Source organism: Notechis scutatus, chromosome 5, assembly GCF_049901735.1.
Source record: "Notechis scutatus isolate UNSWTSFEM ecotype Mainland chromosome 5, rNotScu1.2, whole genome shotgun sequence".
NCBI classification, from domain to species: domain Eukaryota; kingdom Metazoa; phylum Chordata; class Lepidosauria; order Squamata; family Elapidae; genus Notechis; species Notechis scutatus.
In genome coordinates, this window is record NC_142013.1 from 74,923,682 (window position 1) to 74,951,631 (window position 27,950).

At 37.8% G+C, this 27,950-nt stretch overlaps 1 protein-coding gene across 4 annotated transcripts in view; it reads right to left on the bottom strand.

Moving 5' to 3' along the window:
- STS (steroid sulfatase) overlaps window positions 1-27,950 on the bottom strand; it is a 200,872-nt gene that overhangs the window by 107,080 nt on the left and 65,842 nt on the right. For all 4 annotated transcript variants that reach the window (XM_087967061.1, XM_087967060.1, XM_026666896.2 and 1 more), the window contains 3 exons: window positions 15,753-15,890; window positions 9,931-10,090; window positions 6,823-6,944 (listed from right to left, as the gene is read on the bottom strand). In XM_087967061.1, coding sequence (XP_087823187.1) covers window positions 6,823-6,944; window positions 9,931-10,090; window positions 15,753-15,890 — 420 coding nt within the window. The remainder of the gene's footprint in view (window positions 1-6,822; window positions 6,945-9,930; window positions 10,091-15,752; window positions 15,891-27,950) is intronic.

A 27,950-nucleotide genomic window follows, 5' to 3' on the forward strand; every position in this document is an offset into this window, starting at 1 on the left:
CACTGAGTCATAGAATCAAAAAGTTGGAAGGGACAATCCTGTTCAATTCACTTCTCAGCATAGGAATCCCTAATTTCTGAGTATTTTCATCTTCAAGATGAACATACCCAATGACCCCAACCACTGCCTCCAAGATTTTGTTATTTCTCCTTTAGAAACAACCCAGTTTGTCAGCCTCCCTCAGTCATACCCAAGAAAACACATTTTCAGAATGGAAATGATAACTTATTTTGTGGAGCCTGTGATTTGCAGGCATTGTTCAGCTGAAACACTTGTAGCTTGGCTAATGACGAAGGATGCTGTTTCCTTTATAAGCCTTCATTAAGCTCTTAGAGGCCCTTTAGATGTAATGCTTACTGACAGGCCTCTTTACTGTATATTACAACATTGACCTGTGTAGTTTTCTGGACACAAACTCTTTTCTATGTTGTTATTTTCTAGCTACCAGCTAAAAGCAACTATTTCCTAACTTTTAAGTGTTGTTATTATATATTCCAGGGGTCCCCAACTACCGGGCCGCGGACCGGTACTGGTCCGTGGATCATTTTGTACCGGGCCGCAAAGAAAATAAAAATAAAAAATAAAATAAAAATGGCGGCTTTCTTCGCCTTCGGTGAATGCTGCTGGGATCAGGGATCAAGGACACAAATGAAAGAAGGGGAGGGAGGAAGCAACCAAAGCCTGTCCTGCTCTCTGGCTCAGTGGCTTCGGTTTCCTCCAGCCTCGTTCCTCTCTCAGTCGCTCTCTCGCTCCTCCACCAGCCCAGGAAGAAACTGCTTCAAAGAAGCCGGCAGGGTGGCTTTTCCTGTCGGCGCAGCTCCTCCAAAGCGCCCGTTCACCCCCACCCCGCCACCCGTGGTTCAATCCAGTGCTCCGTTCTGCCTGCCTGCCTTCGTTTCTGGTGGTTTCGGAGCGCAGCTCCTCTGAAGCGCCCGTTCACCCCCACCCCGCCGCCCGCGGTTCAATCCAGCGCTCCGTTCTGCCTGCCTGCCTTTGTTTCTGGTGGTTTTGGAGCAGCTTTGGCTGAGAATAATAACTATTCGCCTCTTTTTCTCAGCCGAAGCTGCTCCGAAACCACCAGAAACGAAGGCAGGCAGGCAGAACGGAGTGTTGGATTGAACTGCGGGCGGCGGGGTGGGGGTGAACGGGCGCTTCGGAGGAGCTGCGCCGACAGGAAAAGCCACCCTGCCGGCTTCTTTGAAGCAGTTTCTTCCTGGGCTGGTGGAGGAGCGAGAGAGCGACTGAGAGAGGAACGAGGCAGACACCTGAGGGATGAGGCTGAGGGAGGGAGGGAGACACCTAAGGGATGAGGCTGAGGGAGGCAGGGCCGAGAGGCGGGGCTTCTCAGCCATCCTGCAGGGACTTGTCCTGAGCCGCGGAGACAGCCGTGGGCCACCACCGCCCAGCGCTCAGTTTTGAAGGCGCTCCTCAGCCTGGTGCAGTTGCTGAATCTGCAGCTGAAACCCTCCGTTTTAAATGTCCCAATAGAAGAGAATATCTGTCGCTCAGGGTTGCAATGAGGAGGCATTGGCGCTCCCTGAACTTGGTGGTTTGCTTGCAGACGTTTTATTACCCGACTAGGTAACAACATCAGATGTTACCTAGTCAGGTAATGAAACGTCTGCAAGCAAACCACCAAACTCGACTCCTCCCCCCCCCCGGTCCTTGAAAAAGTGTTTCTGTGTGAAACTGGTCCCTGGTACAAAAAAGGTTGGGGACCATTGATATATTCTATCTTTTGCATTTATTGTTTTTATTATTCTCATACACTAATTCTTACTAAGCCTCTTGCTTTTATGATTGCTGTTTTGTTGTTTAATTTTCAAGTTATCATGGTCAAGAAAGTCCAATTTGAAAAGCACTTTTGGGAAAACCATGACCTGAATAATTGAAAATCTCCATAGGATGTTTATTATACTACCATGCTTAAAAGAAAGTATGGATAAACTGTTTCCTACGCATATTTATCTGTTAGAAACTTCTAGGGCAGGGATGTCAAACTCGATTTCATTGAGGCCAGCATCAGGGTTGTGTTTGACATTTGGGGTGGGGTAGGCATGGCCCGAGTGGCATGGCCAGCTCAATGTCACTCATGTTGGGGGCATCTGTGGTGGCCAAGTGCTAAGGCAGGACTTCCCTCAGACTCTCCCTCATTCTCATTATAATCTACCTTCCTTCCTTCCTTCCTTCCTTCCTTCCTTCCTTCCTTCCTTCCTTCCTTCCTTCCTTCCTTCCTTCCTCCTTTCCTCCCTCCCTCCCTTTTCTTTTTCCTTCCTCTTCATTCTTTCCTCTTCCTTCCCCCTCTTTCCTTATTTTTCCTTCCTTGCTCTCATTCCATTATTTCTTCTTTTTCTTTTTCTTTCCTCTTTCCCTTCTCCTTTCCTGTGCCTTCTTGCATGCTCAAATGGAAAAGAGGAAATATTTCTCCTTTTATTTTGTTTTGCTAGCCTCCTGCCAGTGAAGACAGAGCTCAGGAGCGTAGTGCATGGCCCACTCGGCTCCATTTTCAGCCATGACATCCTCCTGCAGCCCTCTGCCAGCAAAAACAGAGCTTAGGGGGCCACAGGTGGCACTCTTGAGCTCCATTTCTGCTGGCAAAGGCACCACAAGCTGATCCTTTGCTGTTTCCAGGGCAGCCCCATGGGCCAGATCTAAGCAACCCGCAGGCTGAATCTGGCACATGGACCTTGAGTTTGATAACTCTGTTTAGGGTGAAAGGTGGCGTGTTATATCTCATTGAAGATCTTCATCCAAAATTATTCTGCAGCCTTGTGGACAATAGTTTCTGTGCATGTATGATTTCTAATGTTTTGTTAAGATTCTTAGACTAAAACCATCCAATCATTCTTTACAATAAAACATGACCAATGAATTGCTAGGAATTATATAGTCAATGTTCTCATGTTATGAAATGTTCTTTAAGTATCAGGTATGTTCAGGAAATCTAATGGAGTTTGAAAAAGGTTATACAGTTATTCTTTTTAACTGTAATCTCTAATAACGTCATTTGGAAAAAAGAGATCTAATGCTCTGGACAACAAAGCTGCAATTTTGCATGCTTCAATAAATGGCAGAACAATCAAGTTGAAGGGCAGAGTTAGTATTTCTGTATAAAGGTAGAAGCAGCATTAAAATGATGAAAATAAAGTTGATCGCAATAGAGCTTAGTTTGGAATAAAGTTGTAATTTATTGCCCATTTTCTGGAAACTACATAAACGTTAATCTGTAGCTTTTCCTTCATTGTATGTGTCATAGTATACCTAAATGTATCCCATTTACTATCTACCACTAGTTGGGAAAGTCTTCAGCACTTTGATCAGTGACAATGACGTGTTACCAAATTTTCATGAATGCTAGGCAATGCAACAAAATGAAATAACAGACTGATCCTGAAATATGATAATTTTATTTAATCAAATAACAATGAGAAGGGGCTGACCTTGAACTCTGAAATGCCAATTCCAGTTAAATCTATTTATAGCTTATTTAAACTCCAGTGTTAATATTTTACATAGTGAATAATAGCTAAGCAAAGTGGCCTATTTATCATCATCTTTAAAAAAATCATGACTATTGATGGAACTGAACTAGCAGAAAAGTGGTGAAAGAGAGAAAAGTTTATTTTATAGGTGGCCCTCAGCATACAACCATTCTTTAGTGCCTGTTTGAAGTTGGAACAGCACTGAAAAAGTGGCTTATGACCATTTTTCACACTTATTACACCTGCAGCAGCTCCATGATCACATGATCAAAATTTGGATGTTTGGCAACTGGCATGTATTTATGATAGTTGTAGTGTCCCGGGATCCTATAATCACCTTTTGTAACCTCACAAGCAAAATCAATGGGGAAGCCAGTTTGACTTAACGATAGTGTTACTAAACTGTGACACGAAAGGTTGTAAAATTCACTTCACAACTGTCCTGTTTAACAATTTTGGACTCAATTGTTTTTGTAAGTTGAGGACTGTACTGATTTGGTAAAAAAAATAAATGAGGAAAATTTACTAATTTTCAGAAAACTTTTGATTTTTTAATTTTTATTCATTCATTAATATATTAACCTAGAAAAATTGTGTGTCTGCCAATTTACTGGTTCCTTTCTATTTTCTTTTCCAATTGCACATAATGTTCCGACTGAAAAAAAATATCCATTTTACATAGTAAAACAAACAGTCAAAAGCAGAAACTTTTGAGCAACTACAAGATGGAACAAGATATATACATTACCTGGTGTTGTCCATATATTTATATCTGGAAATGTATCCCTAATAATATGAGAGATTAAAGTTTTTGCATATATTGTATTATAATTCCACAAATGTAATAGCGTGAGAATGTAAATGTTGGCTGTCTTGAATCAAACTGTATTATATAGAACAGTTTCTTTGCTTTGTTCTTCCTCTCAAGATCAAGAGTTACAATAATAATTTTTCGGACTTCCAGTTTGAGCTTCTTCAGCGACGGACCAAAATTTGCGATTGTGCACGGTTTCGATCCTTGCTCTCCACTGGAGCGCCCTGAGCTGGCTGATTTTGGGGCTAAGCCACCCCGTAGAGATGGTGCAGAGGAGGGAGACTGCCAGCAGGCTCAAGAAGAGCTGCATCTCTCCTCCCCAGCTGGCCATTACTCCCTTTCCCAAAGGAAGTTGCAGCGGTGGTCAGAAATGTCCACCTCAAAGAAGAACTCAACTGGAAAAGAATGTGCAGGAGGAAGATAAGAAGAGAAAGTTTTGGCTGACCGGGTTGAACTGAAAAAGCAACAACATAAGGTACCCTGGAATTTGAACTATAAAGAATAACATTGCTCCCAAAGAAGATTTTGAAGCGGCGAATGAGAGAGGGAAGGGAAAGTATTTGGGTTTTTTTCTTTCCTATCAACAACTAAGAGATTTAAGTAAGAAACTGACAAAAATCCACTTTGACATTAATAGGCATTTAAGCTGAAAATAAAATGTCAAAGGGATAATAAAGACTTCTGGATTTTCAAAAACTTTTAAAAGAAGGAAAGGAGAGAAAAGGAAAAAAACAAAAGGGTGGGATTTGGAAAAATGGAGGAGACCACTTGGAAGTAAAAGGAATTAACAGTGAAACTTTAACAAGATTCCTAAAAGATACATTCCAACTGAAACTTTGTAACAAGATAATAGAACCCCAGGAAGAGAAAGTGGAAAAAAGAAGCAAGAAGAAACAGCTTGGATTATTTGGATTACTCGGTGATTTTTGGATTTTTGGTTACTGGATCTAAAGGACTAAAATCAATCAAGTAGTTGTTTAAAAGTTTTTAAAATGGTATCACTCTTGGAAGAACTGAAAATGGAACTTAAAAAACAGAAAGAAGATGCACAAGAAGGAAGAGGTTTTTTGGCTTCGTATTTCAATTTTTAGAAATGGAGACCCTGAACTATGAGAAACAACAAGAAATGCCTGTAGAACAAGATGGGTGGGACAAAGAAGAAGCCATCTTCAATGACCAAGTAATTCTATGTGGGGGAGGAAAGGGGGGGGAAAGAGAGTGAAAAAATTAAGATCTGAGAAAAAAAAAATAGTTTGAAAAGTAATTATAATATTAGGAAGAAACAGAAGAGAGGATTACAGAAGAGAGAATTAGAATTAGAGAGACAAGGGGTCAAAAAGGGGAGGGAGAAGAAGAGGATGAAGAGGGAAAGGAAAAGAAGTTATAAAGGACAGAAACAGGATATAGAGAAACAGGGAAAACGTACAAGGATTAAAGGTATAAGCCTATTTAGAAGACATAGAAATAATGGGTAAAAATTTAATTGAAAAAGGGATTCTGTGAGGGTACATAAGATAGTATTGTTATATTAGAAATAGAAATGAACTTAGAAAATATGAAACAAGTGTGATTAAAATGATAGATAAAATACCCATTGTAATGTAATGTAATGTTTGTTAATAAATAAATGAAATAAAGAGAATGAGAGAATGAAATTTGGAAAGGATGGGAACATTTTAATTATTAATGAGTTATAAAAATTTAAGTGAAGAGGAATATGAAAGAAATATGAAAAAAATATGGAAATATTATAAGTGTTCCTAAGGAAGTATGATATTCCATTGAAAAGAAATGTTAAAGATGTTAAAGATTATAACTAACATTAATAATAGAGCTGAATTGGAATAGAATAAGTATTTTATTTATTGTTATATATATATATATATACTTTCTCTTTAAGAATTTAGTGTGTATTTTAAGAATGTACCAAGCAGAATTCGACTGGAAGTTATGTGTTATATTGAATGTTACAATTGTAAAGCCATAAACTGAAGTTTAAATAAGAGTTGAATGGACAAAAATTAAAAGATACAAAGGTGTCATACTCCAATCAGTAACTACAGGGGCAAATTTTGTTTAATGAAAAAAGAAAATATGAAATTGAAACAGGACAGACAAAAGTATAAATATAATGATTAGAAAGATATTGAAACTTAGAAAAAGATATATATAATTGAATTTAGAAAGGAATGAGATAATTAAAAGCAAGGTTGAGAAAACTAAGGGAAGGGAAAAATTATTGAGAAAATGTTAAAATAGTAATAAGATATGGAATAGAACATAAAGATGAATATGAAATTGAGTTTGTATCTGTATGGAAAAGTGATAACCTGGGACTATGGTATTCTCAAAAAAAGATATTTTATTTGTATTATGTTTTGTGAAAACCAAAATAATTTTTCTACAAAAAAAGAGTTACAATAATAATTTTTCCATGTCCAGAGTCCAAAGCTCTTCCCTTGAGTATTTCAAACTATAATAAAAATTATATAAAATATTTAAATTTAAACAGACAATTTTACTTACTGTTTCTTGGATGCCACCGAACTGCATTTAAATATCCATTACAGTAATGAAAGAGAAATTCATGCTCAGATTGGAGAGCATTGCCTTGAAGCAAGGGCATTAGATCATGTCCATCAATAATTCTGAAAAAGAAAATATATTAGAATCAGTAGAATCCATAAATGGTTTGACCAAAAAACAAAGTTGTGACTTAAACATTTCCATTTTTTAATAAATACAACACTAGCACTATATATACCTCTGGCAGTTAATTCCATATATTAAGTGACCACCCAATCTCTTCCTCTCCTTCTCCCTCTCCCTCCACAAAAAGTTGCTAAAATTGATATTGACTTAAAGCATATACTTATTTGTAAGTAGCATTGTTCTTGTTTTAAGCAAAGTAAAGCAACCCCTTTTACAAAGGCAAAAATGTTGATAATTAATAAATGCATTGCAGTTTTTCATGGGAAAACCCTTTCTTGAAAATATCGAACAAGTGTACTGTATGATGAAGGATCAATGTTGAAGTAAGATTGAGATGCTTATCTATGGAATTAAGGATGGGAAAATCTGCCCTTTGTTTCTTATCAGACATGGCTTGGCCAGGCCCTGAGTGAATGCAAGCCAGGAAATGCTGTGCAATATGCAGTTTAGCTTCCAGAAATCCTATTGGATAGGCCTTCCCCAGGCAACTAATGGACTCAGTTGGGTTCCAGAGGGAACTTAATTCATCAAGCCTGCTACTTGGTCTAATTGAATCCTTTATGGCTACATGGAATAGCAAAACAGCAATGGCTTCAAATCTGATTTCACCTGAACAACTTCTCTGTGCCCAGGCTTCCCAATGCTTCCCATAGAATATGACGGACTTAAGGGAATTTAAGTGGACTAAGAGATCCTAGAGTATTGCTAGTGAAAAATAAGGCACTGTATTAAGATATTAAGTCCTACCTCATGGTGATAAGGATGGTGAAACATAAGTGTTTCTCTGCCCTTATTGCATCTGCCAATAATTGCCCAGTGGCTCTGTTCTGAGTCACTCAATCCCTCCTTGGAGGGAGAAGTGCTGAAGTCTACTTAAAGGATCACTGAAGAAAATGCTGTACATCTCGCTGATAAAATTGGTTACATTCACTATTCTTTGGACTTCAGTGGTAGAGCAATCTATGGGGTGGGGTGGGGCTATGTGTTGCAGGGTGAAGAGTTCAACCGTTTGAGTATTAGACCCATGCCCTGGATAAAACAGATTAGCTAGACCCTCTTTAGTCTGGATTCAGAAAAAGGTTTGGTACTGAGACAGCACTAAACATACTCGTGAATGAACTCTGACAGGCGTGGAGTGGAAGCAGTACATCCATTTTATGTCTTCTTGACCTATCAGTGGCATTGGATACCATCAATCATCATATCCTTCTGGACCAGCTCAGTGTTTTTTATTGATTTTAGTATTTTTGTTGTTTTAAAATGTTTATAATATTTTCAGCTGTAACATACTTTTTTAATTGAAAGCTACCCAGAATCATTGCCTAAGATGGGCGGCCATAAAAACAAATAAATAAATAAACAAAAAACAAACCTGGCTGTATTTCCAGCACTTTATTTAGTGTACCCAAAGGGAATTGAAATCATAGAATTGAAATATTGGAAGGGACACTTGGGTCATTCCTTACAGAGTATAGAAATCCAGTTATACATTCTTACAATGGCTTTCTAACTCTACTTGAACACAACCAGTGAAGGAAAATCTGCCTCATCAACAAATAATTCCCTCAACACTGTTCAACTATTTACAAAGTCTGCACTACTATTACTATTAATCTTCTTATCACTCCTTATCACCCATCCCCTCGCACTTGTGACTGTATGACTGTAAATTTGTTGCTTGTATCCTTACGATTTATATTGAATGTTTCCTAATACGATTCAATTACTTATTGTACCCTATGACTATTATTAAGTGTTGTCCCTTATGATTCTTTACTCTTGACGAAGGTATATTTTCTTTTATGAGAGCATTTGCACCAAGACAAATTCCTTGTATGTCCAATCACACTTGGCCAATAAAAAAGAATTCTAATTCTGTTCCTAATTGGTTCTACTGTTGAACAAGTGTTATTGCTGGGCAATTTTTCTAATGTTCAATTGGAATCTGTCTTCTGTAACTCAAGTACAAACTATATTGTAGCCTTATGGAGAATTTGTATATATTTATTTCTAAGCACAGTAATTTGTCCCAAGTATGTGTTTTATATTAAGGATGTATAAATTTAAGAACTGTGCCCTCTTATATAGACAGGGCTATTATTTATCAACTGAAAATGCCTAGCTTTATATATTTTTTCTACTGAAATATATTAGAAAGTCTGTACCACATTCCACTGCTAATATGGCCTTTACTAATGAATTATTTAATTGTTGCAGTGTTGACACATAAACTTAATTCAAAGTTAATTCTTCATGTGCTAAGGAAAGCTTTACAAATTGCTACATGTCCATGAAATCTGCACTCACTAAGCTGAATGGAAGAACAAAAAGTTACTATTTGTAATTTTAATATCTTTTCCCCTCTTCTGCTATGTCTTTTCCTGTAAGTACAAAGTACAAGGAATCCACTGTTATAACTAGAATAATAATTTGAGTGCAATATAGTTCAAATACTAACGTGGAAACTAAAATGTATCTGCTGCATGCTTTTTATTGGTCAATGTTCAGATAGCTCCTTTACATGAGAAAATAATCTCATGAATCAAAAAAATTCATTTCTTGTGTGTGTTTGGTTTTTTCATGATACTTGTCAGCGTCTGTGAGGAGTCATAAATAAGAGACAGGAGACTGATTTAGTCAAACAGGATAAAATGTGGATTCTGGCTGTAGGCCAGAAATGACTGTTTAGAATTATGGAGAAATTAAAAAAACAGTATGAATGCCATTCTGGAGCAACTATACCTCAACTATTATGTAAAGATTATACCATTTCTTCAAGTAATAATTGAGTTATATTTGCTACAGAAGACATTTATTACATTATCCCATAAATAATGATTATACTTATAATTCCTTCAGAACTGCCAGACCCATGTGTTTTTAAGTTACCTCTTCTATAACAAATGGAATTAGGTTCTATACCGGTCATTGGGCAGTGATGCTCCAGCAAGTTTAATTATGGTAGGGAATATATCCATATTACTTGTTGGGTTATAAATATGTTTTCCGGGGTCAAGAACACCAGGCCAGTAGAGGAGGCCAGGCACTCGAATCCCTCCTTCCCAATTTGTAGACTTTCCACCTGAAATAAAAACTCTAATTTAATTTCAAGTTATTATTCTTTGGATTAGAACACAACAGTCAATATTTAACTGAATAGGTTAACTGAGTACCTTAACCATTAAATAATAAAATACAGAGTATGTTTATTGGACATATTTTTTTAAATGAAGACAAAAGTATTAAATGAAGATAAACATTAGTTTTAATAAAAAAATATCTTTTTTTAAAAAAAACCTAATGAGATCAAGAATTGTACTAAAAGAAACATTTCTCTTTTTTTCTCTCATAAGAAGTAATGTATCATCTTGAAAGAAAGAAAAAAAAGTTGCTCTTTCTGGAGAAAAAAACCCAAGCATACAATGTAAAATATTTTTATAATCATCATCAGTGTTTTGCAAATAAAGAAAATAAAGAATAAATAAATAAAATATGTCTTCCTTCTAGTTTTTTTAAAAGATAACCTAATATTTCTAGACATGAGATTTGGCCAGGATTGCTTAGTCAGAATTTATAACAGAATAAAGTACTCATCAAACATTGGAAGGAGCACATGTTACTTAATGAACTTCCAAGAGGCAACTAATGTCAGAATCCAAAAGATGGATTTTGAGGCTGATTCAGTAAAGCAGTTCTTAAATCCAAGACTGAATTATTAATTTCAAATATATTGCCAAATCCAATTCATTTTCATTATCTCAAGTATAGAAGAAATTCTGATAGTTTGGCATTTGTTAGTCTGAAAAAGCCCAATCTTAGATATAAAGATATGTTAGATACATTTATTGTGACTATAAATTAAATGATTATATTTCTTTTTATCAAATTGATGGTAATAACAATTATCAAGAAAATATATATTACATATCTACTAGAATAATAGACATTAAATTGAGAATCAGTCCAGTAATACTGTTTCTTTACTAACTTGATGTGAAATTGGTATGAAATGATTGTGTTGTAGAATCCTTCAGTAAATAAAAATGTTGGATCAAGAGAAATTGTTTATTTTGTATCCATATACCATTTTTAGATGAGACAGTTAGGAAAACTTACAGTAGAAGCTGAATATACTTTCCAGAATATGTGACAGGTGATTAAGCATCTGGACAACCAAATAAAAATAACTCATGAACTAACTCTTGACTTATTACACTGTATTGTCAATTTTTAACAAGATATGTAAATATTTTAACAATATATAAATTGAAAACTGTTTTCCTACTTAACAACTCCAACTTTAAATGCAACCTCCTTTGAAAAGACTCGTTGCATCTATAAAAAGAGATTAAAATTATTTTAGGAGTGCCTCCATGTTTTATCCAAAGGCTAACTTTGTCCTTGGCCTGAAAAAAAACAGATCAAAGGATTATAGATTGCATTTTATCCACAAATTAACCTGATACTATTGCTGCAGTTGATACAACTCAGATGATACTGCTAAATATCTAAGGCTGAGAAAGAATGAGTGCCCCATTATTTCCTAGCTGGCTTCCTGCCCGAAGAGGGTTTATAACTAATAGTCTCTGGGTTTCTAGCCTAGTGCTTTAACCACTACACCAAATTGACTCTCTAAGTCAGCCATTAAGTTCTCAGAAATTGTTATATCTTATTATCTGACTAATCATAAGATAAACAACTAAATTTCAGTTGTGAAGATGTGATGAGAGCTTTTAAACTAGACTAGTGCAATTACTGTTAAGTAGATTTCAGCTTCTCAGATGAGAAGGTTAATTTGATGGATTCATAATCACATGCTCATATGCAAAGGATACATTTTAGAAAGAGCCCTCATCACAAATGCTACCATGATTGAAAATTGCAGTCTAATTTCTGTTTATATAAACTCGTAATCATTGGCTGAAACTTCAGAGTCTTTGGCTGAAAAATTATAATATTTCATTTTTATTTGTGTTTTTTTCTGTAGCTTGAATAGAACACATCTGATATTGAGCCTCCCTATTCTGTTTTTTTCATATGTAGATACTGTGCAAAAGAAGGGGTAAAAAAGGAAAAACAGAAAGAATAAGCATGGCATACTTAGTTAAATATTTATGCACACTTTCTGATACCTATGCATTTTCCATAAATAATTGATGAGTTAAACTAATTAATGCTGTGCTCAAAATGCAACAATGGTTCATATGTTGAGATTTCTTCTGCTACATTGATTCCCATTAAGACAAAAGCAAATTCAATTTTTGCACATTCACTAGTACTGAACATACACTTATGAATATTTTTTGCAAAATAAAATATCTTAATCTAAGCATGCCAAGATTATGTTCCAATTGAATGTTGAGTTAGTGGGAAGCAACAAAGAAAGGTAAAGATAACTGAGGAAGCAACATTTGCACCTTAGAAGTAATGGTGAAGCCAGAATGAAAAGTGGGTGGGATCAAAAACTCTGCTATATAATCATAGGGAAATAGAAATAGTATCTATTTTTGAAATAAATGGCCTCTTTGCTGCCCTATTTGTTCTTAAATTAAATAAAACAGTTTCTCCATTTCCCTTTTAATAATATAGAATTACCCATTTGGTCACTTGTTTAATCCACCACTGCTCCTTAAATTACATCCTCATATACTTCATAAGTAGGCAATCAGAATTTTGATATATTGTCTTCTTGTCTCTTGAGCCCAGGAAGCTTATTAAACAAATTAGAAACTTAATTTCACAACCTGATACTGCTACTGTTTCTGTGATATGAAACTTGAGCCTTATAGTAGTTTGTGAATTAGAAAATGTGAGATGTCATCTTAAAAGAGATAGGAAGAAGTACTTATTACAGACAATAAAAACATGGAACATTTTTGAAATGGGGAAGAGCATAGAAAGAAAAAGCTAATTGTCTCAGATTACTTTTTCCCCTGATGATAAGGAACTTCCTTGATACTAACAAAGCAGTTAGTGAATTTGCCTTGCTATTTGTTTACAGCCATCTCTTCCAGCTCATCATTTATCACATCTATTGGGAGTATACTGACTCTGTGAATGTAAAACCAAAAATGCTTTCAGCCATGCTAGTTGACTCTTTTAATTGTAATCACATCAGGAGTATGTAAACTGGGTGAAGCTGGGACTTCATTCAGCAGTATAACCATTGCAACAGGACCAGATGCTGGGACTGAAGATAACATGGATAGGAAAGTGAAAAGTATCCAGGAGTATGTTTTTAATTTTTCAGGTGGCAGCAATACAACTATAACTTGATGTGGGACCTCTTCCAAATGTTAATTAGGTCGTTCCTTGTGAGTCTTTTAACAGGCTCATAAAATTCCTAAGATAAATTAAGGAAGCTTTATACCCTTTCTTGTTACTGTACATTTTTTTAAACTTTTAATTGCACATTCTGTTATTCTTTGGTTGCTTGTAAATTTATAATCCTCAACATATGACAACAATTGAGCCCAAAATTTATGTTGTTGAAAAACTTGTTGAGTTTTGCCCCATTTTATGACTTTTCTCTCCACATTTGTTAAGTGAATCATTGCAATTCTTAAATTAGTAACATGGTTATTAAGTGAATCTGGTTTCCCAATTGACTTTACTTCTCAGAAGGTTGCAAAAGGGGATCACATAACTCTGGGACACTGCAACTGTCATAAATATGAGACAGTCATCAAGCAGCTGAATGTAAATCATGTGGCCATGGGGATGCTGCAACAGTCATAAGTGTGAAAAATGATCATAAGTTCCTTTTTTTAGTGCTGTTGTTACTTCAAACTGTTGTAAGTCAGGGACTGCCTGTATTTATAATTAATACAGTCATTTCTGCCTTGAAAGGACTCATCAGTAGAGATGACCAGGCTGAGAGCAAGAGAGGGATCAAGTATATCATAAGTTTGGAGTCCATTTGCACCCACAAGAGAGGTAAATCCAACCCTCCTTGAATTCTATTGACTCTTATCTACTGTCCTTTTGATCAGATTCTTGTAGAGAAATGGCATTGAATACGCTTGTACTCATTTAAACAACCCTGGTTACTGATTTATGTGCCTGACATGGAGTTCATAATGTAATAAAAATAAATCTGGTAACAAAAAGGAATTCATTACCAATAATGAATTGCTACAGTGACTTGATTTAGTTACTGTGTCTTGCTAACATTTGGTTCTGGCTATTATTTAGGACTGATATTCTATCTTCCTTCATTTTCTTCTGTTTATTTTACCTTATCCCAGCTTTATATGATTGTCACTTGAAGAATCATTAAGATATTTCTCTTGCTAGACTTTTCTGCAGTTAACTTGTTTTCACTTTTTAATACTCTATCTAGAGTACATGTAGTTCTTATTAGTAGGCAAGTGGCATTATCATTGGATAGAGTCCATCATTGCTAGTTATGCTTTCAAATATGATACAATGTAGAGATAAATAACATGATGTGTGCTTACTGGGTATTGAAGTAAGCAATGTAATGAGTTTTGCTATGTACATAAAAGAAAAGATAACATTCGTCAAGAATCAAGAATCATCAGCACACAACACCTATGACTATTATTAAGAATCACAACACCTATGACTATTATTAAGTGTTGTACCTGATGATTCTTGACTCTTGACGAATGTATCTTTTCTTTTATGTACAGTGAAAGCATTTGCACCAAGACAAATTCCTTGTGTGTCCAATCACACTTGGCCGATAAAGAATTCTATTCTATTCTATTCTATTCTATTCTATTCTATTCTATTCTATTCTATTCTATTCTATTCTGCTCTGCTCTGCTCTGCTCTGCTCTGCTCTGCTCTGCTCTGCTCTGCTCTGCTCTATTCTATTCTATTCTATTCTATTCTACTCTGTTGAATTTAAGTTTTATAAGTGTTAGATAAAATGAATAATGGTTGTATTGGTTATGGCATAAAGCTAGAAACTGGAAGACTATGAGTTCTATTCTGATCTTAGACACAAATCCAACTTAATGACCTTGAGCCAAAAACTCGCTCTCAGTCCTCAGAAGAAGGCAATGACAAATCTCTTCCAAAAATCTTGGCAAGAAATCCTCAGGGTTTCTACTACTACAGGCAGTTATCAAAGTCAAAAAGGGACTTTGGCACACAAACATACACACACAAACTTTGGCACACAAACACAGAGAGAAAGATCAAATGGGCAATATGACAAAATTATTGTATAAACCTATTCATTAGGAGTTTTAACATTTATGCATATATGCATGGAAAATCTAAGGTATTTTGCTTTGTTGGGCAAAGAACATGAGTCACACATGGACAAGGAATAAAAATGGACTGCATTCAGTGATATTCATGGGGAAAAGGGAAATTTTAAAAAAATGAAAAGTAAATAAATGGTGAAGGTGGAAGTGTGATGCAAACCTTACCTTTTTTGTGCATGTGTGTGACATGAACTCATGTACAAAAATGCTTTTTTCAAAACACGAAATTTGTTGCATTGCTATTTTTATTTACTTCCCTCAACTATGTACACCATTGTTTGCATATCAGAGAAAATGGCATGTTTGATCACAACACTACTTCTTGCTGTTCCTTATATCTAATGACACACCTGGCTCTATTGATATGACTAAAATGTCCCAACAAAAGAACTGTATTCATAGCTGTTTTCTAAATATATATCCACTTTTTAAAAAAAATGTAGGTTACTTTAACTATGAGGACAATTGAACAGAATTTGTGAATAGTAAAAAGCTGGCTCCTACCCTTAAATATTCCATTATGACCACCTTGGACTTCTCCATTGTCTGATATTTCTTCAAGATGTGCTCCGTGATCTGAAGTGAAATATACAAGAGTATGCTTGCTTAAGTTCCATTGATCTAATACTTGGAGAATCTGTCCTGTAAAATAAATGATGAAAAGAAGAAAAAGTTTTATTTCAAAATACAGTATAATTTTTGAAAAGGAAAATTACATTTAAAATATCACTATGTATAAGGAAAAACTCTATAGAAAGACTCCTAGGAGATTGCAAACACAATAATGCATATAACTGGTTTGACTAACCTGGGGTTTTTCTGAAACATAAAATAGAATTTATCTAATTTAAGAAAAGACATTCTGAATTCAAGCCATCTCTTTGGATAACAGAGATGAAATGATAGACAGTGTTGCAGCTACAGGAATCTTCGGGGAGAGTGATCATGCAATATTGGAATTCAACATATATACCCACATAGGTAAAAGCCCATTTTCACCCCTGGGGCACCCACAGTTCAGAGGTGGTATTCAACTGGTTCACACCAGTTCAGGTGAACCGGTAGCGGTGATTTGGCATGGGTTGCCGAACCGGTGGCGACCCCTGGCTGGCCACGCCCCCAACCCGGTCACCCGGTCACCCACTTGCCCTGGTCACTCTCCTAGCTTTTCCTACCAGTGGCAGCTGTGGCAGCTTGGGTGGATGTCCCAGGGTTGCTGCACATATGCACTACATGTGCAGCTGCTACACATGCAGTGCGCATGTGCAGCAGCCCTCGGACATCTGCCCACCTGCCGCCCTCCCAGAGGACATTTTCTTCCTTCTCCCGGTGGAAGTGCCTCTTCCAGCCTGGCCCAGCCCGGCCCATCCAGCAGGTGGCTGGGTGGATATCCTGGGGCTTCTCGCCCCCCCTTGTCACGAGATGCCTGCAGCACACCCTGTTCTATGTGCCAGTCCTGGCAAGTTCGAGCAGCCAGCGCATAGAACAGGGTGGTGCCGGACCATTGGAGTAGTGGAGCGAAGCCGGAGATCAGTAGCCACCTCTTTTGCAGCACGAAATCCTCCCCAAATCGGCCGGCTGGTCTCCTCCTTGGCCATACAGAATAAATAGGCAGAGAAGGAGATGACCAGCTGCCCGATTCGGGGAGGATTTCCATGCTGCAAAAGAGGTGGCTACTGATCTCCAGCTTCGCTCCACTTCTCCAATGGTCCAACGCCGCCCTGTTCTATGCGCCGGCTGCCTCCCTTCATGCTCCTTGTGCACGCTGGGAGCACCTAACCAGAGCGAGAGAGCGAAGTTGACTGCTATGAGGTGAGTGCCTTGGCTTCCCCTCTTGCTCCTCAGAGTTGCCCTGAGCTGGTGTGGTTCTTTACTTAGGCAGCTAGACGGCTGCAGCAGCACCCACAACAGCAACAGGCTGCACCACAACAATGAGGTACAGAAAGATTTGGTGGTGCAAATTTATCTCCGAGGGGCTTCTGGCAAAAAAACAAAACAAAAACCACCCCAAAACAAAACCCATTCAGCAGGCAGACTCGGCAGGCAGTCGTGATCTTTAGTTGGCCTTTTTTTTTGTCAGGAGCGGCTCCCTAAATGAGAAAGCTGGTTGCAAGACGAGGAAAGCCGAGAAAAGGCAGCGGAAGCGGGACAACAAAGCAAGTAAGTAAACCTTTGCGTGCCAGCTGGCCTCTTTATTCCCCCTCACTCCCGAGGTAGCCCTCTGGAATGGCAGCAGCAACACACATGGCTGCCTTTTCTCTTGCCGCACAATCTTTGAGACTGCAGCTCCCTAAAGATAATGGTGCTGTGGTATCAATATGCTGGGGGCGGCGCAGGTGAGCAGTAGTGACGGCCTTACTGTGCAGAAGCAAAGCGCAACTTGTCTTTCTTTCTCGGATTTTAGATTCCTATTTGCTATGCAATGGGCAGCAAAGCTAGGTTCATCTCCCTGGTCTAGTAGCTGGAAAAGGGGGTGGAGAGAAACTCCCGTTGCCAAGGTATGCATGGGTAGGAGTGGGTGAAGAAATTCAAACTTCAACCTCCTGGTGTGGCAAGGGACTTTGGGCAAAGGCTGGAGGGAAAGGCCTTGGCTCACTCACGCTCTCTCCCTCCCCAGTCTATCTTGATTGCAGGTGGAGCCACATTACCCTTTCCAAGCCCACTGTTGGTGAAGCTGGGCGCCAGTGAGGGCTGTCTTTTGCTTAGCTTTATCCAGCTGTTGGGGAGAAAACAGACGGGGCCTGGGGAGGAAGCCACTCTCTTCCCCCGATAGCTGGACAAAGCTATGCAAAAAGCCAGCCCTTACTGGAACCCAGCTTCACCGACAGCAGGCTTGCAAAAGGTAATGTGGCTCTGCCTGCAATCAAGATAGACTGGGGAGGGGAAGCACTGAGGTGACCGCAGGAGGGAATCCAGGCAAAATGGCGATGGAGGGCATCCGTAGCAAACTGCACTTTCTTTCACCCCTCTTCTTTCGGAAGGCTCCGATCGGCTCCCCTTCTCCGCCTTTCCTCTCACCCCATTAACCAGCCTACCAGCAGGAGGTGAGTGGGTGGGCTTTATTGTGTTTCAGGCATTTCCCACTCAAATGGCATGCCACATTTGCAATTCCCCCCATGGGGAAGGCAGCGGGGGAATTGGGGGGGTAGCAGAGGAGCTGCTTTCAAACCATTGGTTTTTGTGGGGTGGAGAGTCTCCCTCTAGTTATGCAGGCAGAGGCACAATTCCCATTTCGGTAGCTTCCCGTAGTGGAAATTATTATTTAAAAAAACAAAAACCCTGTGACTGCCAGGCTAGCAACAGAACTTCAGTGCCCTGAATGGACCCACCCACACCACCCATAAGTGTGTATCTGCCAGTAGCAGATGGTTTGTACAAAATGAGAGGCTTTGCCTACCCTGGCCAGTAGAGCCGCATCTCTCATTAGTGCTGAGAGGCTGAGGAGAAGGCATTGCGTGCCTGCCAAAATGTCTTTCGGACAGCCTCACCTGTAGCAGAGATGAGAATGTCAACTCTCTCTAGCCCCTAATTCTCCTTAAGCATTGCCAAATGAAGAGCAGCACTGGCAGATTTTCTAAGCCTAAAGCAGAGGGGGAGGGAGGAAGATATCCAATCCAACCTCTCGTATGTGTGTGTGTGTGGGGGGGAGACATGTGGCTTCTTGGGGGTGCATTTTTGAGAAGTGTCAAGAGAAATACTAAAAGTGCAATCAGTTTGGGATTAAATTCCAAATGAAATTGGGTCTTCAGGGTAAGGAGACATAAGGAGCTTTCAACTGCAAGTTTCTAAAAACCTTATTAACCCATTAGTCCAGAGGGAGCAAAAGAGATAGGGTCCCAATGAGGGTCTTACCTATTTAACTTAGGAATAACGGAATAACAGAGCTGAAAGGGACTTTGGAGGTCTTCTAATCCAATCCTTTGCTCAGGCAGGAAAACTGAGGATATCAAGTCTGAGTGGAGGGCCAGGTAAAAGTGTCAGAATAATCCTTGGAGAGGACCCTATACCAGGGGTCTCCCACCTTAGCAACTTTAAGACTTCTGGACTTCAACTCCCAGAATTCCTCCCAGAATTTTGGGAGTTGAAGTCCACAAGTCTTAAAGTTGACAAGGTTGGAGAGCCCTGCCCTATATACCATTTCAGAGAAATGGCTGTCCAGTCTCTTCTTGAAAACCTACAGTGCTGGAGCATCCAGAATTTCTGGAGACAAGCAGTTCCATTGTTTAATTGTTGTCACTGTCAGGAAATTTCTCTTTAGTTTTAGGTTGCTTCTTCTTTGTTCAGTTTTGATCCATTGCTTCTTGTTTTGCCTTCTGCCGCTTTGGAAAATACATTGCCCCCCTTCTTTGTGGCAATCCCTCAAAACCCTGTTTTGTGACCTGCCTATCACACTTTTGGGCAAAGCATGTGAGCTATTTCCTCCTTTCAGTGGTCCATAAAAATACATCTATAGTATGTGGATGCAGATAATAAAGTCAAAAAAAGGTGAAATTTTTTACAGAACTATAGATACATTGAGACCGGGGGTAACAAGGAGTGGCTGGGAGGGGAGGGACTGGGCGAAATGCCCCTTGACATGAGTGATGTCGAGTTGGCCTTGCCCACCCAGTCACATGACCACCAAGCACGCCCACCCAGTCACATGACCACCAAGCCACGCCCACCCAGTCACATGACCACCAAGCCACGTCCACCCAGTCACATGACTACCAAGCCACACCCACCAAATTAGCCACACCCACAGAACCAGTAGTAAAAAAATTTGAATCCCACCACTGCCACAGTTCATTGTCCACCTTCAGTACTTTTGTTTTGGGAAAACAGTCTGCTCTAGCTGGTAGCTCCAAGAATTTGGCCTTGGTGGGTAGCTCCTCTCTGGCAGAAGAAGGCTCTCATAATTCCTTAGCTCTCCCTCCTCCCTAGGAATGTAATCATCTTCCCGTTTCTGTTTGGCAAACTGCAAGCTGGAAGTTGATGCAGGTAATATAAAGCGAGTCATCTTTGACCCTTTGACCCATTTTTGTTTTGTTTTTCCAAAATGGGAAATGAAAGAAACATCAGAAAATCACAAGTAATATCACCCTCTGACACCAGTATTGACAAATACTATCAAGAGAAATTCAAAAGAAAATTCAACCACCTAGAGAATAACAAAAGATTGAAAATTGTTGTGGGGAGGAAACCATTTCTGAGATGGTAAGACATATTTAACAGATATCTAAATGAAAGTTAGAAGTGGATTTATACATTAAAAACACTTGCAAAATTACCTTGCATTTAAAACATCTAAACTTTGCTACTCATCTAGCTGCACAAACCCTAGCAACAGTTAGGACATGAAGGTATAAGTGCCTTCTTATATTTATAGTTCACACAGATTAAACATATTCTGTGGCTCTTCTGATCAGGTTTAAATTTATTTATAGTGGAATCAGCTTTTATTTTCTAAGGGGAGTTTTGCAATAGCTTACTTATTTGAGATTGGCCTCAATGTTTCCTTAGTTTATACCTCAGAATGCCTTCAAAGCTCTTAAAGCTGGCTATATCTGTGACCTAATTTCCATGAAAATTTTCTGTGTGAGGCAGGTTAGTCCTGTAAATTTGCATACATTTTTGGTGCGGGGATTTATATGTACCATTACCAGATGTGACATTTCAAAAATATGAAGCAAGAGCAGAGAGAAGAGGAAAAAATGATAGTTCCTGATTAAAATTAAACTACATATAAAATAAGGTACTCTTCTACGCAAGATCACTCTTATAAAAATGCAGAAATACAAAAGCAAACACATTCATTTCTTTTCTTTCTACAGAAACAAAAGTGTGTGATAACTGAGTGAAGAAAAGGGAAGGTTATGTTGCAAAGGGTATAAAAGAGAAAATAATGGAAACGTGTAAGCAAACATTGAAAGAAAGAAGATATACAAACCCTATTAGGTGTTAAAAGATTTAAATTAAACATTACATTAAAATTAAATATTAAAATTTCCTATTTTACTAGCCCCTTTCTTCAGGCTAATGTTCATAGCTCAGTGGCATGTACAGTTTTTCAGTGGCATGTACACTTCCTGCCTATATCTCAGTTAAAAAAACCTTATTAACAAATGCAAGATTACCCCTTCAATCAGGTAAGTATTGGGAGAAAATGACTGTAAGGCTATCTATTAGATAAATAGATAAGAGTGCATATACATTTTCATATTTTTCCCCTGCCACACAAACTTAGATATGCAATATCCTTCTGCCATTTTTTAAACAGATGAAGGGATCTTGTAGATCATCTAGTCCAACCCCCTGCCCAAGCACACCCTACACCATTTTTGACAGATGGCAGTCCAGTCTCTTCTTGAAAGCTTCCGGTGATGAAGTTCCCACAACGTCTAAAGGCAAGCTGTTCCATTGGTTCATTGTTCTCACTGTCAGAAAATTTCTCCTTATTTCCAGGTTGAATCTCTCCTTGTTCAGTTTCCATCCATTATTCCTTGTCTGGCCTTCAGGGTGCTTTGAAAAATAGCTTGACGCCCTCCTTTCTGTGGCAGCCCCTCAAATATTGGAACACTGCTATCGTGTCTCTCCTGGTCCTTTTCTTCACTAGACTAGCCATGCCCAGTTCCTGCAACCATTCATTGTATGTTTTAGCCTCCAGTCCTCTAATCATCTTGATTGTTCTTTTCTGAACTTTTTCTAGAGTCTCAGCATCTTTTTTATAGTGTGGTGTCCAAAACATGATGCAGTACTGTAGGTGTAAACTTACTAAGGTTTTATATATATATTTTAACTTTCAGCAATTGTTTAGTAAGAAGATAAAATGAATTGAAAGTGCTTAAATAACTTATTCAAAGTCCAAGAATAAGTTATAAGACTTATTGGCTTAATGGACTTGCCTTTGGTCCATGAGGCAGCACAAAAATAAGTCATAGTCAAGTCCCAACCAAAGGAGTTTAAATTCTCACAAAACCTTATTAAGCAGCTATATTGAAAGGGAAAAAGTTAAAGAATCTTGAAACTGAAAATGTGAACATTAGCATCCCATTTATTAGTAAGTTTGTTAGAGTAAGGATTTTTTGATATGCCTGGCAGCCTTTTAACTATAGCAGGAAGGTACTAAATTCCTAAGTCTGACAGGAAGAACGCAGCCCATATTTTGTCCCTGCAAAGTTCTGAAAACTATCTTCTCACTTCCTCCTCAGGGTCTGAGGAGTCTCTTACATTACAACTGTCATAATTTGCTTTGACCTAACAACAGATGTATTTTCTGCTTATTATTATGCTTACCAATGGTGGGATTCAATTTTGTTTACTACCGGTTCTGTGGGCGTGGCTTGGGGGGGGCGTGGCAGGGGAAGGATACTGTAAAATCTCCAGTCAGAGGTGATATTTGCTGGTTCTCCAAATGACTCTAAATTTCCACTACCGGTTCTCCAGAACTGGTCAGAACCTGCTGAATACCACCTTTGATGCTTACTTATCCTAATCTCCCCCTCAAAAAAATTGCTAAACTGAAAATTAGTTTTAAAATGTCTTCTCCCTCAGTTCCAATAGAGTCAGATTACCTATTTCTCTTTTTGATTCTCTGTCCATATCTTCTGTCTTATTCCCCCAAATTTCTACTTTGTTGTCAATTGGTTTTACATCTTGAGATACTTGCTTTACAAAGTTTTCCATCTCCTTAACTTCTTTCATTTTCTCTTTCATCTTTATAAATCTTTCATTCTTTCTTTTTTTTTCAATTTATTGTCTGACAATTATTCTGTCCATTTATTATCAGGTGATTCAGTTAACTTTCTGGCCAGTTGTTCAGTTTCTGAAGCAAGGGATACTTGGTACTTTTTGACCTTGGTTCTTTCATTACCCAAATTAGGCAATATCATTAGTGCTACTTGATGTTACATAGTTTGGATAATGAAATGTCTGCAAGAAAACAACCAAGGACTCCTCATTTCAATCCTGAGCTACATATATTCTCCTGTATTATTTTGTGAAACAAATCTGGTATAACAACTCTCTCTTCAGGTGGTCTAATGATCCCCTCTTTCTCTCCAATATTTCTGTTTTTCTGGTGATGGCCATTATGGTACTATAATCCAAAAATGGAAGTATCACAAGGAAAGCAGAAAAGGCAAGTTTTCTTAAAAGTCCCTCCCTTTTTCTCTATTTTGTCTTTCTGTGCCCATAATACTTTTGGCTCAAGTAGCATCCCATGATAATAGTTAGATCACAGTCAGCATCTCCATAGTTTCAATCAGCAACACAATCTGATGCATACTATTTTTACCTCTTTTTTTAATCCACAAATTGTCTGTATGCTTTAAGAGTAAACAAAAGCATTCAAATAAAGGTGTGAGGTGCAAGAAATCAGGAAGCAAGACAGTTCAAACAACTACAGGTAACACTCTCTACAAGAATCTGAACTACTAATGGTCAAAGCAAATTGGAGGTAGATAAGAGTCAACATAATTCAAGGTGGGTTAGTTTTAGATCTCTTGTGGGCATGAAGGGACTTGAGCAGTGGTGGGATTCAATTTTTTTTACCACCGGTTCTGTGGGCATGGCTTGGTGGGCATGGAGGGGAAGGATACAGTAAAATCTCCAGGCAGAGGTAGTATTTGCTGGTTCTCAAAACTACTCAAAATTTCCACTACTGGTTCCCCAGAACTGGTCAAAACCTGCTGAATACCACCTCTGGATTTGAGACTGATGATGTACTTGATCAGGCTTAGCCTGGAAATCTCCTATAAAAGGTCCAGTTTATTTAATTTAAATCCAATTTATTCAAAAGCACTTTTACCCAAAATGTGTGTCTCTTGTATTTGTTTTATTTGTTACATAAACTGCTAGTCTATAACCTCTGCCTTATTCTCCAGAACTTCTACTTTGTTATTAATTTGTTTCATATCTTGAGATACTTGCTTTAAAGAGGTTTCAATTCTTTTAAATAGGTTTTTCTTTTAAAAAAAAATGGTATTCAGAAAGAATGATAACTCAACAAGTGGAATTTTGATCCTGCTGCTCAGAAAATTTTCTTTAGCTGTAATTGGTTCTATCCAGAAATATAAGGATTTAGGCTTGTGAAAATCTTATATCTATAGTCAGTTGTGCACTTCCTCCCAGCTGTTCAACCCATGAGTTGACCACAAAAACCTGTAGTCTACTCACAAGGAGAGGAAGAATGCAAGTCAGTGATCTCACAATAAGTAAGCCTTCTAGAATGCAAGTCAGTGATCTCACAATCTGTCCTTTTTCCAAAAAGATTGTAGTGGTCAGCATTTACCACCTGCCTGACAATTTTTGCCACAGTATTGTCCCCACTCTTTCAATGTATAGTTCTCTATGGATTTTCACCAGAAGCTGGATGATTCAGAGAAGATGATCACTTACTGAAATGTTATTGAATTGGTTGGGTTTGGGGGGTGAGTGTTTTCTTTAAATGGAACATTTTATGTTTTACTGTGCTGCTTAGAATTTCATATATAGATGGACAGATATATAAATGTATAACAGTTGAAAAAAATAGCATGCTTAACCCGAATAAGGAAAAATCTGACAATTCTCCTTAAACACTTGGACAATCAAGCTCAGAAGAGAAAAGTGCAACCTAGAACTATGGAGAAATTTCCTGACAATGAGAATAATTAATCAGTGTAACAATTTGCCTTCAGAAGTTGTGAATGCTCCAATGCTGGAAGTTTTTAAGAAGAGATTGGATAACCGTTTGTCTGAAATGGTATAGGGTTTCCTGCCCAAGCAGGGGGTTGGACTAGAAGACCACCAATTCCCTTCCAATTCTGTTATTCTATTCTGTTCTGTTCTGTTCTGTTCTGTTCTGTTCTGTTCCGTTCCGTTCCGTTCCACTCCACTCCACACCACTCCACTCCACACCACTCTACTCTACTCTACTCTATTCTATTCTTTGAGAAATCTTGGGGCACCTTAAGTTTTATCATAGAAATAACTAAAAACTAGAGGCTTATTCATTTGATACATTAAACTGCAGTCTGCAAAAGTTTATGCTACAATGAATTTTAGACAAGTCCCTTTAGGATCCTTTTTTATGCTTATGAAAGCTTAAAAAATTTGTGTGCTCTGAACTTTTCTGTACTTTTTTCTGTACAGTATTAAGAAGGACATGACTGTAGATTCCTTTGCATACATAACTAAAGAACCTGTTTGTCTGCTGAAATAGCTATACCAGAACAGAAGCACAGAAGAATTGCTATAGAATTCAAAAGTAAATAGAAAATGACAAGAGAAAGATTTGAAAAGAAGGGCTTTTTGTTCTCAGCTCAGAAAACCAAATGAAGATCAGTCCATCAATGAGATTTACCAGACTTAAACAAAACAAACCATCATGGCAAGGAAGAGGATTTTTGCTTGTTTAACATAGAAGAACACTAGCATGCATCCTATCATTAAAAATTCTTCCCAATTTGACACATCTGAAGTCAGATACTACTGATCAGAATATTCTGAAAACTGTGTTTTGCAAGTTACAGTAAGCCCTAACTTCAGAATAAAACGTCTCTTCTGAATACTAGACAAAATGAACATGTTTATAACCATTTTCTTTTCAGTATTCCAAAATGTTGAATTCTGTAAATGGTTTGTTGGTTTCTAGTATTTTTTTTAAATATAATCTTTTCATCCAAACCACTAAAAGTAGGACAGATAAATTCCTTATTCCTACTGGCTGAAAAATGCATGAGGGGAAAAAGCAGGCAGAAGTGATTTTCAGCTGCTTGATAGCTTGCCAAATAAATATAGTTAAGAAACCAGCAGTAAAAACCTTTGCTGAAGGAAAATTAGACTTTAGGAGCACTGTTTTGTATGTGCTGCCATATGCTGTTTTATATTATCTTGGCACTAAGTAAATGCAAAGTCTATGCAATGTTATTGTATGCACTGTTGCATACTCATATTGATGTTGAGTTTTCAGATGATGTGTTCTATTAAAGAGTATGCTGTTTTGATTGGATAGAATGTTATTGGGTTTCTGTAAAATGTATCATTATGCCCTATTCACTAATAAAACAGAACACTCACAAGCCAATAGGAAACAATAACTCTTCTTGCTCTTATGGCCTATTGATTGTGCTCTTTGCTGGACTTCTGTTGCCATTTTAAGTAGATGAGCTGAGAGAAAATTTCCTTAAGTGATTTCCTATGAGAATTTAAACCATATTTTCATTTAAAAAGTAATCATTTTTTTTCTGTAGGACAAGTAGTAGGTATCAGACCACATAGACAAACAGTTATGGCAAAGAATCTTTTCCCTGTTGTTCACTGTGGTAGAAAATTAAAAATGTTCTACTGTGTTCAGAAAAAGAACTTTTGTAAAATTGTAATTTTGTTTTGGGAGAACACAGCTTGCTTGGAACAGTCTAGAATGGTTTGTTTAACTGAAGTTTGAAATAAAACACCATTTCTATTTTGTGCTCATGTTTACAATATATCTAGGTTTCCAACATGGCTAAGTAAATAGATAGTGTAATGACAATTTCTATTCAATTCACAGTCTTTTACAGTGACATTAACCACTTTTCATTCTGTGATAAACACTTTGCTGATTAAATGGACAGAATTTCAGCATGGAAGAATGAAAGGCATGGGAACTCCAACATAAACGCAATCTACACAGACTTCTGTAAAGCCTTTGATTCAGTGGTACATGACAAACTACTCCTAAAACTAAAATCTTATGGTATCTCTGGACACCTGCATAACTGGATAGAAGCATTCCTGTCAAACAGACAACAAATGGTAAAAATTGGGAGCGTCCTATCAAATTCTGTACTTGTCAACAGTGCTGTCCCCCAAGGCAGTGTTCTAGGACCAACTCTTTTCATACTCTACATAAATGACCTCTGTGATCATATTAAGAGCAACTGAGTTCTCTTCGCTGATGATGTAAAGCTATTCAACACCACAGACAATACTGCTACCCTTCAAAAAGACTTTAACTATGTATCAGAATGGTCAAACAAATGGCAACTTCAAATCTCAACAAATAAATGCTCTGTCTTACATATTGGCAAAAAATAATAATAATCAGAAAATAAAATACATGCTGAATAGTCAATACCTTGTTGATGATCCAAACTCTGTCAAGGACCTTGGAGTACACATCTCTAATGACCTAAGTGCTAGAGCCCACTGTAACTACATCGCCAAAAAGGCATTAAGAGTTGTTAACCTATTCCTACATAGCTTTTTCTCTGTTAATATCACACTACTAACTAGAGCATACAAAACATTTGCTAGACCAATACTCAAATACAGCTCATCAGTCTGGAACCCACATTACATATCTGATATTAACACAGTTGAGAAAGTCCAGAAATATTTCACAAGAAGAGTTCTCCATTCCTCTACTCATTGCAGAATACCTTATGCCACCAGACTTGAATTCTAGACCTAGAAAACCTAGCACTACGCCGCCTTCGGTCCGATCTAAGTATAGTATATATAATCATACATTGCAATGTCCGAACAAACAAACTAACATGGAAAACATGGTGGATCCGTCGAAGAGTTTTTGGTAATTTCAGTTGGACTGCCACAGGGTTCACAATTGGTTCAATTGAGAAAGGTCCAACATACTTAGGTCCAAGCTTTTTTGACTTTTGTGTGGTCTGCAAATATCTGGTGGATAAAAAGACCTTGTCACCCACTTGATATGGTTTTTGTGGAGTTCTCTTTTTATCT